This window comes from Oreochromis aureus, linkage group 14, assembly GCF_013358895.1.
Source record: "Oreochromis aureus strain Israel breed Guangdong linkage group 14, ZZ_aureus, whole genome shotgun sequence".
NCBI lineage: Eukaryota > Metazoa > Chordata > Actinopteri > Cichliformes > Cichlidae > Oreochromis > Oreochromis aureus.
Window position 1 is genome coordinate 19,114,448 of NC_052955.1, and position 13,260 is coordinate 19,127,707.

General features: G+C 37.5%; 1 protein-coding gene across 3 annotated transcripts; it reads right to left on the reverse strand.

Annotated features, from left to right (window-relative positions):
* Window positions 1-536: 536 nt before the first annotated feature.
* Window positions 537-13,230, reverse strand: fxyd6 (FXYD domain containing ion transport regulator 6). 3 transcript variants are annotated; one of them, XM_031732849.2, is made up of 8 exons: window positions 13,059-13,230; window positions 5,732-5,785; window positions 5,354-5,380; window positions 4,218-4,250; window positions 3,966-4,040; window positions 3,693-3,729; window positions 3,519-3,568; window positions 537-2,292 (listed from the first exon to the last, which is right to left on the reverse strand). In XM_031732849.2, exons 2-8 carry the CDS (start codon window positions 5,778-5,780, stop codon window positions 2,255-2,257), a joined length of 309 nt encoding a protein of 102 aa, XP_031588709.1. In that variant the 5' UTR covers window positions 5,781-5,785; window positions 13,059-13,230; the 3' UTR covers window positions 537-2,254. The 3 variants fall into 3 exon arrangements, with proteins under 3 accessions (XP_031588709.1, XP_031588708.1, XP_039454002.1); XM_031732848.2 differs by having other exon boundaries at window positions 5,732-5,788; XM_039598068.1 differs by having other exon boundaries at window positions 12,483-13,230.
* Between the last annotated feature and the right edge of the window lie 30 nt (window positions 13,231-13,260).

The window sequence follows — 13,260 nt, forward strand, 5'->3', positions numbered from 1 at the left end:
CATAAGGGCATACTGGACAGTTACTCATTAATATATTACAGCTCCAATATTCATTAACCTTGAACCTTGCACAATCTGATAGAGGTTATAGATAGAACATGGAAAAGAAGCTGCTGTGACGACTGCCTAATTGATATATAGTGATTTTGGCAAATAAAGACAGCACCCCTGATATCAAGCACTACGTCACTGCTATTAGATTTCTTTAAAAGTGGGCATCTAGCAGGATATTTAGCAAACAAACTACTGTCCTCTAAACCCAGCTTTACAACACATATTAGCTGAGCCATGAGAACATGTTTTGGACTATTGTTTACTGGACAGCCTGCATAGAAAGTTCAAACATTTCAGTGCAGGAATGCTGATAATTCACATTTAATGCAAAAATAAACACAGAAATTAACTTAAACCTATTAAAACCTGTATCTTCCATACATGATCCCGCTCTAACATTTATTTAAATCATTTTAAGGTAACAGATTTTTGTGCCACATTTATTTTAATATTTATTTAAGAGAGCAGTCACTTACCTTAGCTGCAGAAGGCTCTGTATCACCACTGCCCAGGTGTGTCTGCGGGTGGCCCTGTCTGCATTTCCAGGCTAGACTCCCACAGTAGAAATCCCCACCCACTAAACCACCCCTCCACACTCAGGCATATTTCAGTTCAGCCGCTCAGTTACATATTTATAGTCTCATAAAATTTGCAAGCTGGTGCCAATAAACAAAAGCTGCTTCAACCTTTGGAATCGTAACAGAAAATGCGGCATGTTATAGACTCTTCAGGTGGAGAAATCTTTCCCTGACACATGGTTTCATAGCCCCAAGTGACAGCATTATAACCTTGACTGACATTGATTGGAAAACAGCAGAGTGATTTCAAATGCTGTTTGACGTTTGCATGTAAATTAATGTTTAAAGAAAGTAGAAAAGAAAACAATAAGAATCCAGATTGTACAACAAAATCAGGTTTCCAGCTAAATGAAAACAAAAAAAGAAATTAAATAAACATAAAAACACATGTTTTGTGTTCAGCCACTTTTATTTATGCCAAAAGCACAACAGGTTGCCACACAACAAGGCTCTTGTGTGAAGAATGAACATATTTACTTGTATAGCTGTCATGTTTAATTTCAGACTTAATACTGGTTAAAACCTGACCTGGCAGCAGGTTGACAACAAGGACTAATCATCTATACTCTCTCTATAATTTGGCTTACATTAGGCTACTATTAATGTAGTCTGGCAAACAAATAATATCAATATCACGACTCTCAAACTCCACAGACAAACTTAATCTCTCTTCCGGCAGTGTAATACATGTCTGGTTATTTAAAACATCATGAGACTGACTAAACAAATAACAAAGAGAAAAGAAAGATACCCTGGCTCGACAGATTTGTGGCACCAGTGAATGTGTATGGGAAAACTAATTATAGCCTGCTGGAGACTAGCTAATCCTGACGGAGCCAGTGACAGAGCAGTGGAGTGGATATGTGGAGAAGGTGGCAGTGAGATAGCTGATGCAGAAGCTCCCTCCACTATGAACTGTTAAACACTGCGGTGGAGGGGCCCTGTGCAGGTACCTGCAAACTACTGTGCTCACTCAAGAGAGCTGTGGCAGTTGAGATTGTCTTATATAAGGCTCATCACATTTGCATGTAGAGATGCACATGCACTTGTGATGTACACACAATCATACACATACAGGATATACATGCACACATAACTACACTCATATGGCCACACAAACACACCCAGCCATTCACACTTAAACATAAATGAAGAAATTCATATTTCTGTGAACTATCAGTACTATTTATACACATATCGTATTGATACATATATATACTATATATATATATGTATGTGTTATATTCTAAGTGTGGCAAAATATGATGCTGGACAATTAACAAAACAATTAGAAACAGCAGGTCACACAAGATTCGAAAGTCTTCTTTTGTTTTAAAGACAGTCTTGCATTAAAGGTGCTACTGACTACGACAATAAAGTGGAGACACGGTCACAGAAAGGCACAGAAATGGACAAGAGCACAGGCAGCGAGGGAGGGACTGGCATGATCACGACGAAGAACAGCAGACACAAGAATTATGTACATATCAGCATTACACCTCTAAACATATACCTCCCCTCTTACCCTATCGCATGACCGGTTATTACCCACACCTTCACTATTATTGTGGATAAGTATCAAATAAAATCTTCATTTCAGAAGGTAGTTCTTTAGAGTTGCCTCAGTTCTCTGGTGGAGTCTCCTTGGCAGCTGCTGCAGCTGTAAAAGGTCAATGATGAGTGAGTTAGCGGAAGCAAACATGCAAAACATTAAACTTGCCCAGAGTTATTTCTTGTTAAATATTCCTCTCCTCTGCCAAAACATTCACTCACTTGCAATCACTTGAAGGTGAAGGACAATGCTCAGAGCTCTGCTGCTAATTGAGGGCCATTAAGTATGAAAGGAGTACATGGATTTTGTACTCGTGACCTTGTAACAAAGAGCACTACTGTAGAGTACATGTATTCACTCACTTAAGGTACAAGGTATGTGCATTTTACAGTGGAAGATACTCTTATAACTCACACAAGTTAACTCATACAATTCAGTAAAAATGCTGTAAATATCATATCAGAATATTCAGTTAAAACACATAGCCATTATGCTTTCTTGAAAAGGTGTACTTTAATTCAAACCTTGATTGTTCCCCAAACCTAAAGTAGTTTTGTTGCATAAGTTTAACCAAACTTCACTTCAAAACTAAAAATAATATCTTAAAGAAAAACTTTCTGGTCTAAAGACAAACTTTCCCCCTTGCTACCTTGTGAATCACTGAGCTCTTCCCAAAGACGGCATGAACAGAAGCTAAGATTCACTAAGATTTAAAGCAACAGGTGCTGAAACATCTCTTTAAAACAGAGGCTGTATACAGTGGACTAAAAGCCACTTTAAAATGAAAAATCTAAGCAATATTTCTAAGCTAAAACTTGGAAACCACATAATGGGGAAATATACGGTATACATCAGCTTGTCGTGGGGTGTAAGAATATATGTCCTCTTCAAGATGTTATTTAAAAATATCTTGAAATATATCAAGCACTGTTATGTAATAATTGCAGTAATAACACTGTTTATATTTGCAATTTTTCTTTTATAGTGTATAGTAAAACATATTTTGTGATTTTACTGATTTTATGTGACCAAAGGATCTCAATGCGTCTTCCATCAGTAGCTTGAGACAAATGGATACTGAGGAAAACATGAGAGCAGAAAAACTGCAAAAAATGATCACACATTTGACTGATTGTTTAAAAGCTTTTTAACTGTAAAAAAAGAAAAGAAAAAAAAGCAGATATTGCATTATTCTGAAATGTAGCCAAAAGGAGCAGTTTTCCCAGTTCCTGTGTTCTATGGGCTCGCTCAGAAGGAAACTTAATTATGGATGTATGTCAGAGGGTGAGCTTGAGGTGAGGAGGAAATGACAAGAGTTAAAATGTGCACCTTACCCTTGGAGACAATCCGATTCTCCTCCTGTGCCTCCTCATCTCCGGGGGCCCTGAAGAGAGGATCCACAGGTTGTCATGGTAACTAAATCAAATAGTATGACCCAAAAAAGCTCTTCATGCAGCTTTTTTAAAAAAAATTTCATTTCTGTAAATCAGACAGGGACACTGACATACCTAGGCTTCTGGTTAATACCACAGCGGCATCGCCGACCTGGAAACACAATAAACTGTCAGCTGTTTTGTTCTGTTGTGAACGAAACATCTGTGTCATCACTATTAAAGTGTTACTGGATTGTGAAACAGCGTGTAAGCAAGGTCATGGAGTAGAATGATGTGAAAATTCTATGAAAATGCAGTTTTTTATTATTTCTAATTAAATTGTAACATTCGGTTATAGTGGAGAGCGCGTGTAGACATGATGAAACGACACACACAAGGTTAACTTACTGAGGATTAGAAGAATGCCAAGTGTAAACAGCACCACTGCAAATGCCAATCCCCCAATCCTCAAGGTCTCATAGTCTGCAGAAGAAAGAAAGCAACAGCAGGAGTGTAATTTAATCATTGTTTATCGCAAATAATGCTTTTTAAATTATTTGATTTATTTATGTTTAGGGATTTACAGCGAGTCTATGTCTCAGCAGTGTGCTAATTACTTTCAATGTGCTAGTTATTTCAGAAGGTTTTGCTTTAACTTACCATAAATAAATGGGTTTTCAGATGTATTGGTAGCTGCAAACACGGAGGAAAACAAACACTTTTAAAACCACAATGAGAAATCAAAACATATTGTCTCAATTGCAAGCCTGCATCACTATTATCAAAACACCTTTTTGAGTGTTTTGTGACAAAATCCATGTCTTTCTTCTTTTGTTATCCATATAATTATTTTTATGACTCATCTTGAAAATTAGTAAACTAAAATCAGCTCTCCTAAGTGTATTGTTGGTCATTCAGGAAATTATTGTTCTGTTAATGAAAATGAAATGGGTATAGAAGACCACTGACTCGATGATCTGTCTCTCTCCTCAGCTAATACAGACTGTAAGAGCTTGTGTTTAAAAAGATAAATAATCTTTGTTTGTTTTTTCAGAAACAAAATGTTAGTGTGAACAGGATGTTTATCTCAATAACAATATCTCAGTATATCTCAGTTTCTCAATAACCTTTTTGTTTGTGCTAAAATGGCTATACTAAGCCTATGTAGGTTAAGTCAGTGTGTCTGGTAGGCTACTATTTGTTTCAGTCTGGAGTGGCACTGTAAGCTAAAACTCTGGGCTCTAATGGATGTAGCAACGAATTGTAACTTCATACATTATAATATCCAGCTTACATAAATTATACACAATATAAAACACATATATATATTTTTGAAGGGTACTTATTTAATAGATTCTTGTTATTTATGTACAAATATTTATAGCTTTAAATGTCAATAGGAGATAAGGGGAAAGCTGGCATGTAACAATATTGCATATATTAATATCACATATTAAATAGATTTCATATAAAACGCCATTTGCTTCAAACAGTGATTTTTCAGTAATGGTGTTTTGATGGTTTGACTTTGAAACAGTGCTCTTTAGATGCTACACTTTGGATTTCATAGATTTTGAAATCCTATATATTTATCATACATTATCAACTCTATTTCTTACCAAATTACTGCTCATATGTCTTCAAAACTAGAATCTGTTTGGGTTAATAACTTGGTCTGGTAATTGTAAGACTCTATCAATACATCCGAAGAGTCTGATCTAAACATGAATAGACCATCAGTAAAGCACTGAAGATCAACGTTTGACCCCATTAGAGACCACAGGAAGAGTACTCACCCCCCTCTGTATCAGTGTTTGTTGCAGCTGCGAGGCAGAGTATTAAGTGGTTAAAGTGAAAAGGCGGAAAGAAAACAGAAAGGGGAGAAACACAGGAAATTAGAGGCCCATAAGTGAAAGTTGAAAAACATATCTTTGCAAATTCAGTCCCACACAATAAGAGACCAGGCATGCAATCAGTAAAATCCACACTTAAATCTCTAAAGTAGTAACTGATGTTTCTCTATGAATTTGAATTGTCCACCCCCAGTGCTTTTTCCATGAAATGTCACCGCTTGCACCAACACTGCCTCCCTATGGACAATCAGTGAGTGTGCATGCATGTGTGTTTGTATGCATGGATGCACGTGTGTGTTGCATGAGTAGGGTTGTACTTACCAGTCATATATACAAGGAGTGAAGAGACGATGAGCAAAATAGTTTCCATGGCAACTGCTGACACAGAGTAATGAAAAAAGACAGAGGGAGGATGAGAGAGAATGGAAGAAAGACAAAATAGACAGTCAGAGGGATTTTTGTTTGTTTGTTCGTTTGTTTGTTTGTTTGTTTTCCCCACTCCACTCCAGCACATTCATGTCTGCAGTCTGGGACAAAAACAGCGACAATGAACATGCATTCAAGGTATACTGCGCAGATGATGACCACACAATTACACATCTATTGAGTGAGAGGAAAGAGAACTCACATCACGCACAACACTTGCTCTGTCCAGCCTTTTGGAGTAGAGCAGATGTCAAAGGCTTGTGGATACAGCTTTTATCTTGCACAATGATCTGTGTTCAGAGCCATACATGTTCTCTTTTTCTGCCAGAGACTGCTCCTTCGTCTCTGTGGGCATCACACAACCTTGACCTATTTTTATGTAGGCTATTCAGTGCGCACCCACATGCAGACACACACCATGTCTGCTACAGAGATATCTCTTATGTTTAAATGCATTCCAGGCAAACTATAATGCGCTAAAATATTTTATGTATTTATTCATTTTCAGTTTATTTAATTAATCATTTTTTAGACATCCAAGCTATATGGCTCCACAACTCGCTATGGTTCCCCACTTTGACCCAGACTAAAATATCTAAGGTGCTATTACATGGGTTGTCATAACATTCTGCACAGGGAAGGGAAGTTTGTTTTTCATAATATCACTAACACAATTCACAGTAACATAGAAATTAATAATAAATATTAAAAAGGTATTACACATATGGATGGATGAATGGATGGATGGATGGATGGATGGATGGATGGATGGATGGATGGATGGATGGATGGATGGATGGATGGATGGATCAATGGATTGGAAGTTTTAGCAGTTTCTAGACATTAAATGCTGCCTCGTGTTGCTTGGTTTAAATCCACTGAGAAAAACTTGTGTAAATAACGTTGGGTGTCCCAAAACTTCTTGGTGTTAAAGTAAGATTTTAGAAAAGTTGTGAGATTGTAAAATCTGTCCTTAGACACAGTGCAGCAATCCAAGGACTACAGAATTGGGCTCAACTTTCAAGTGCTGAAAAAATATGCATCAAGTTGTTCTATACCCTCAATAGACGATTTTTTTTTTTCAACAAGTCAATTTATGACATTTCTTCCCTCCTAGTTATTCCATGATCAGTTGTAAGGGGAATTATAGTAAAATTGAAACTCAGTTAATCAGTTTGCATTCTGACATCATCCAGACCATCTGGCGATCAAAATTCAGGTGTGTGAGAATGTGTAAAATGAACAGTCTCACCTTTGACCTCTCGTGTTGGAATCTCTGAGACCAACTTAGACCACTTTCTTGATTTTATTTTGTAGCATGTAAACAAACAAAACATATGGCAGGTTCAGTTAATCTACTGTTTCTTTTTTGTCACTCTAATATCATGATACCACTGTACATGGCTGTTGAATGCAAATACGTGTCATAGATCAATGTTTAGTGAGCAGTCCAATTCCCCATCAAATTAGCTTGTGCAAATAAAGTGTCTGATAGATTGTTATACATCAGCTGACAGTGACTATTGACTATAATACTTCACTCTAAATGAATATAGATGGGAAACACAGCATGACAGCAATGGATTCGATGGAGCAGAACAATGCTCTGTGTGAATTAATAAAACAAAACAAGTCTGCAGTTCAACATGCATGATCTATAAACAAACCATGGGATGTCTGCACTGCACCTTCCAGAGGTTTTATAACTCATACTTTACTACTGTTAACTGGGAGTATTGACCACTAATTCTAAGAGAACTGAACTGGTCCTCTGATTGACTGGGTCCATTTATGCCTATCTAGCCATCTGGCTATTTGCCTGTCTTCAGCTGCATCACTGGTATAGGACATAATGCATTTAAGCAAACAAATTATCCCATTATGGTCATTAGCTGTAGTATGAACAATAGCATTCCTGCGCACTTGCAATTTGTATGTTGTGCTCCACTTATTTGATTTGTGAGCTATAAACAGATCTAAACAGCACAATAGTAACTGGGACATTTCTAAAATGATGTGACATAAGATGACGATGGAGGAACAGATAAAGCTGTCCCATCCAATAGAATGATAACGGCTACATCTGAAACAAAAATCCTTGCATGTGACCTTGAACAGAAGAAATATTTTTTGTTAAATGCCTGTTTCACACACGGGTACATTTCTATAATTTCTATATTCTTTAAGGTTGCTTGTTCTATTTATAAGATCCTACTTGCTATGGATCCCCCCCCCCCACCCACCACCCCACCCCACCCCCATTAGGTGAGTTCATCATGTTAAAATCCAACATCACTGGAAGAGTAACCAGAGCCTCTATTACAGGCAATTGTTCAATACCTTTTAGACATGCAACATTCAGTAAAGAGGTATTATCAGTTAAAGGTAGTGACATTTGGAATAATATTCCAGCTGTAATAGGAGAATGTACTACCTTCAAATCATTTAAAACTCATCTCAAATGTTGGCTAAAGAGGAATCAGATTTGTGATCATGAATTTGATATTAATATTTGTTGTTCTGCATTTTCTTACTGTCCTATGAAATTTGATGTTTTAAATTTGTTGTCTGGACTAGATCGGTGTACATTGTTTGATGGTGTGTTGAATTTCTTATTTATTGTTTTAGTCTGACCTGCCAGGGACTACAGATGAAAAGTAGCCTTTTGGCTAACTCTGTTTATTTACATTGATATATTCATCAATATGCACTGTCCCTTTTAAATAAATAACATCAATGTATTCATTTATATGTTGCATTATTAAGACCTTTAAAGTTCTATGTAACATCCCAGTGACAGAAAAGAAAATAGCTTTCTTTAGTGCAGCACTTTTTTTCACACCTGTTACTAAGCAGACAAGACAGAAAGCTCTGTCCTCTTTTCTCAAGGTGTGCATGTTAAGAAGATTAACATGCAGTTCAGCTTTATTAATAAACACTGCATCTGCTCATGTGCAGCATGCAGCAGGCATAAAAAAATAGGTCATTCATTAACTAAGCAGGTCATCTATGTTTATTTTGTCAAACACTCCTTGTTTCATGGACAATTGTTTAGTTGATTTTGTTTCTTTTTTTAATCTTTAATGCTTCATCTTTCATGCTGGTTTTACTGTGGCTAAAATCACAATAACCAAAGAGCTGACAGCCGTGATGATGGTTACAATAAAGGAAGGTATTTAACTGTGAGCCACCTGCAACTCCCTTTTCAATGGCCTTTCTCTTTCACTCTTCACATGCTGTTAAACTGTTGTTCAAAAAACACCATCCAGGATGATATGGGATAAATAAAAAAAGGCAGATAGCAAGAAGCGATTGTGCTCTAAAAGATGCTGGCTGCTTGATGAGCCTTTATCAGAAATAATCAATAGTCAGTGAAAGTTTTTTTATCCTCCTGGGCCCACCCACACATCAGATTTCCACTAAGCCTTTACTTGGTGATGACATCACAAAAACTAAATTCATGAACATGATAGAGGGAGACTGACCTGACAGCTTTTTAAAAGGCTTTTTAATTATAAAAGGGGGAAATGGCTTTTTTTCAATGGTTTGTTTTTTTTGTTTTTTGTTTTTTGCAATACCTCAAGTGGCTATTAGTAAATATTAGCACTTACAGGGTGGCATCATATCCAGCTCTTCTAATACATTCCTCCCTGAATATGTTACATTTGTTGATGCATTACCACCGGCTGTGCATCAGTAAACACTATGAGGAAAATGTATCATGTCACCTACGTGTGTGCATACACAAGATTGCTTTTCTATCAAATAGCATAATCGGAGGTCATATTGACAGGGGGAATTGTTCACTTATTCATGTGAATAATGTCTTGGTGTAATATGTCTCAACATAATACAGCAAGAGCAATATGACGTAATGTGTGTCAGCCAGCTGCTCTCTTGCACTGGTAATCTAAAGCTCGATCTGTCACTTTGGCGCTAATGGAAGGAGAGAATTTTGAAAGAGTAGACAGAACCATACCGAAGCTGATGGAGAGAAGTCTGATGCTCTTTTGTGTCCTTCTCACTCAGGCACTTGCTAATGGCATAGATATGACAGTAAGTGCCCAGGGTTAAGTGGCCAGCTGGACAACCTCAGCTGATTTCAGAGGAGCCAAAGATAGTCTGAGGTTAAAGGGCAAGCAATCAGTGTCACACAAAATATAGCAAGTTTATTCACACCACAGCACTCATCCCACTTTGTAAGGACATAGAGAGCTGTCCCTTGAGCAGTTAAAAACAAAAAAATCTTGGAAAAAGTTCTGCAACGATTTCAGTAATTGAGGTATTGATTTGAAATTGCCTGCAAAAACTCTTGATTTTTAATGGCTGAGAAGCAGAATAATATTTATTTAGAGTGCTAGACATTAAGATGAGATGTGTAGAAAAGTGATTGACGCCTGTTATTTTATACTACCTTTTACTATATTGTGATTGAAGGTGAGAAATTCCTTAGGTTTGAGTGTTTTATACATAACACTATATATAATCTAGTCAGTAGTGGAGTTTTTATACTTTGCTGCTTACTGTTTCTTTTGGGTTTCAGTCGCTGTTCAGTTTAACAGTTTACTCAGTGTTAGGTAAGGTTTAGGCACTAAATAACTTGGTTATATTTAAGAAAATATCGTGATTTGGTTTACAATATACTTGTATATGACATAAACCTGTAATCTACAAAGTCCTATCAACTATCCCACAAAAGGATGAAGACAAAACATCCATACACGAGTATTAAAATATCAGCTTCTTAGGTTTAGCTTAAAATTACTTACTTCTCTGACCAATATCCATGACCATCAGATGAATACAAAAATTATAATGACTTTTGTTAGAGTTCAATTTGGCTTTCTTCTGAAGTGTAGCACTTTTGACCTTGGGTGGGTCAGTGCCATATTTTTCCTGTGAGAATGAGTTAGAGATTTGGCACAATTGTACTTCCCCATATAATGTATAACCTGACTGTTTCTGCCAGCCTTTTTCTCCCTGTGCGTGAACATGACACCTGAGCGGTTGCCTTTCCATCTTTCCTCTGTCTAATCTGCAACATTGTTTGGTAATATCAAGTTCCTGAGCCAGGCTTTCTATTGTCTGAGAGTACAGAACTAGAAAAGGGCAGACATGGTGATGATATCTGTTTGGAAAAGGCAACAACATTGAATGGAGGCTGTTTCCTGTAATGTTGGGACGAGGAAAGGGCAAGATGAAAGCCAGTGAGGCTGGGAGACAGGCTGACAGGGTTAGACATTGTCTGGTAGTACAGGTGAAGGGCATGCAGCGGAGACACTGTCTGAGGGGAGGGGACTTTGGTAGGGCAGCCTGTTGTACCGTAGTGACATTTACAGTATAACATGCACAGAGCTTTTAAAAAAAAAGGCCAAGGAGGGACAAAGCAATAACAGCAGTGAGATAGTGAAGTACACAAGCGCAGCAGAGTGCTCCAGAATCACAGAGACATGAAAAAAATAATGGTTTTCACCTTTGACACTATACTGCTTGGCAAATATGTAACTCTAATGCAGGAGTTATGAAAAAAAACAACAACAAGGTCATGAAGGAAAATCCATCCTAAAATGACAGTGTGTGACCACACCCCACTAACACCAACACTCAGTCAATTCAATTCAATTTAATTTATATTAGTGCCAAATCACAATAGCAGTTGCCTCAATTCACTTTATATTGCAAGATAGAGACCCTACAATAATAGTATAGTAGTTCTATCAATAGCCTATCATGTACCAAATGAAACAGAGGTTAGGTGATATTTGAAATTATCACATGACAGATGTTTTCATTGTTGTTGGTGTTGTTTTTCTCCACTGGCTTGTCCTGTGTGCTTCAAAGTCAGGGAAGTGCAAATTCATGTAGATTTCATTTGCACATCAATTTGCACCTCCATGACTGATACCACACTATTTGCTTTGTAGATCTATTGGTATTTAGATAGCAGGCGTACCTTTTAACACAGTTTTAAAATATTGGCTGGGATAACTGGGCCATATCTTCCTGTTTCACTTTACACTTTGGAGTAGTGCGGGTGTCTGAAGGGAATTAGTTTGGGTGACTAATAACCCTGAGGCATTATCTAAACCCAATAAATCCAACTAAATATGAAAAGAGCCCTATATATTAACATCAATACAATGTGGGGCAGCTTACTGGGTTGTACAATGCATGAATCCAAAAAACAAAACAAAACAAACAAAACAAAAAGCCTTGACCTCTATATCTGCCATTATAATGATGTTACACCACTATGACAGCCATCGTAATTTAGTGTCCAGTTATCGCCATGGTAACTGTCTCCAACTGACAATTGTGGCGCCGAAAGAGAAATGGGTTAAAGCAGAGACAACACTGACTCCACTTAAACAGGAATAAGGGGTGTGGCACGCATCTTTAGGGTCGAAATCTCTGGCCTGCACTGAGACCATTTCTAACATAACTGATTTATGAATAAATAAATAACGAGCGTGACCGTACGTTCAGCGGCTGTTTTCAGATAAAGTCGCCTGTCGGGGACAAAGGGAGACCTCAATCACACACACTGATAACCTCCCCATTACTCGTGACGATCCATCGAGGAGCTGAGCCAAATTACGTGTTGTTTGGTTTGACTGAGAGTCTCATAAAACAACAACAAAAACACCTTGCACAATATGCCTCAATATCCGATGCGTGACGTCTTCGCATCGATCCACTTTTGCGTCTCTCAACCTGTGGATCATCTGCTGATTAAGAAAACCCGAGCCATCATCCGCCTGGTGATTTTCCTTTTCACTGAAACAGCTAAACAGCAGCGTCATAACAAACGAGTTATTTTTACTTGGTAATGACAAGTGGATTAATCACGGTTTTTACCCCGTTTTTGCAATATCTGCGTAACCAGCGATTAGTGCCAACAGACACACCCTCGTGGTACATGTTCGCGTGGTAAATAACAAGCAGCCTTGAAAATGCCATCTCGATTAGTTATTGTGACCATGTACACCAGACAAGTGGGACATTAAAAATAATAATAATAATAAATTACACCACACGTTTGCGTAAAATAATTCCACAAAGAAGTTTGCACGAAAGACACAATTTATGCACACTGGAGAGGCATTATGAATAAAATTGCCTTGCCTTACAGTCTTATTGCACCCATATTCTTTTTAGACCACTGGATCCCTTTTTGTTTTTATATGAATAACACAATCAAATATGTCGCTTATTAACTTACCTTTTGTTTCTCCAGCGGACCGTTCGTTAACAAACTGATATCCACCCGCAAAAATCAATCAGTTTGTCTCACAAGGACTCTGCTTCAAGTATTCTCATCTGTCAATATGTGCAACCTGCTCATATGTACTTCCCCTGGAAAAATAGATGTGATGACGACAACAGTGTGACTCCTGGAGTGACTGCTTATTTAGTGCGTGGAA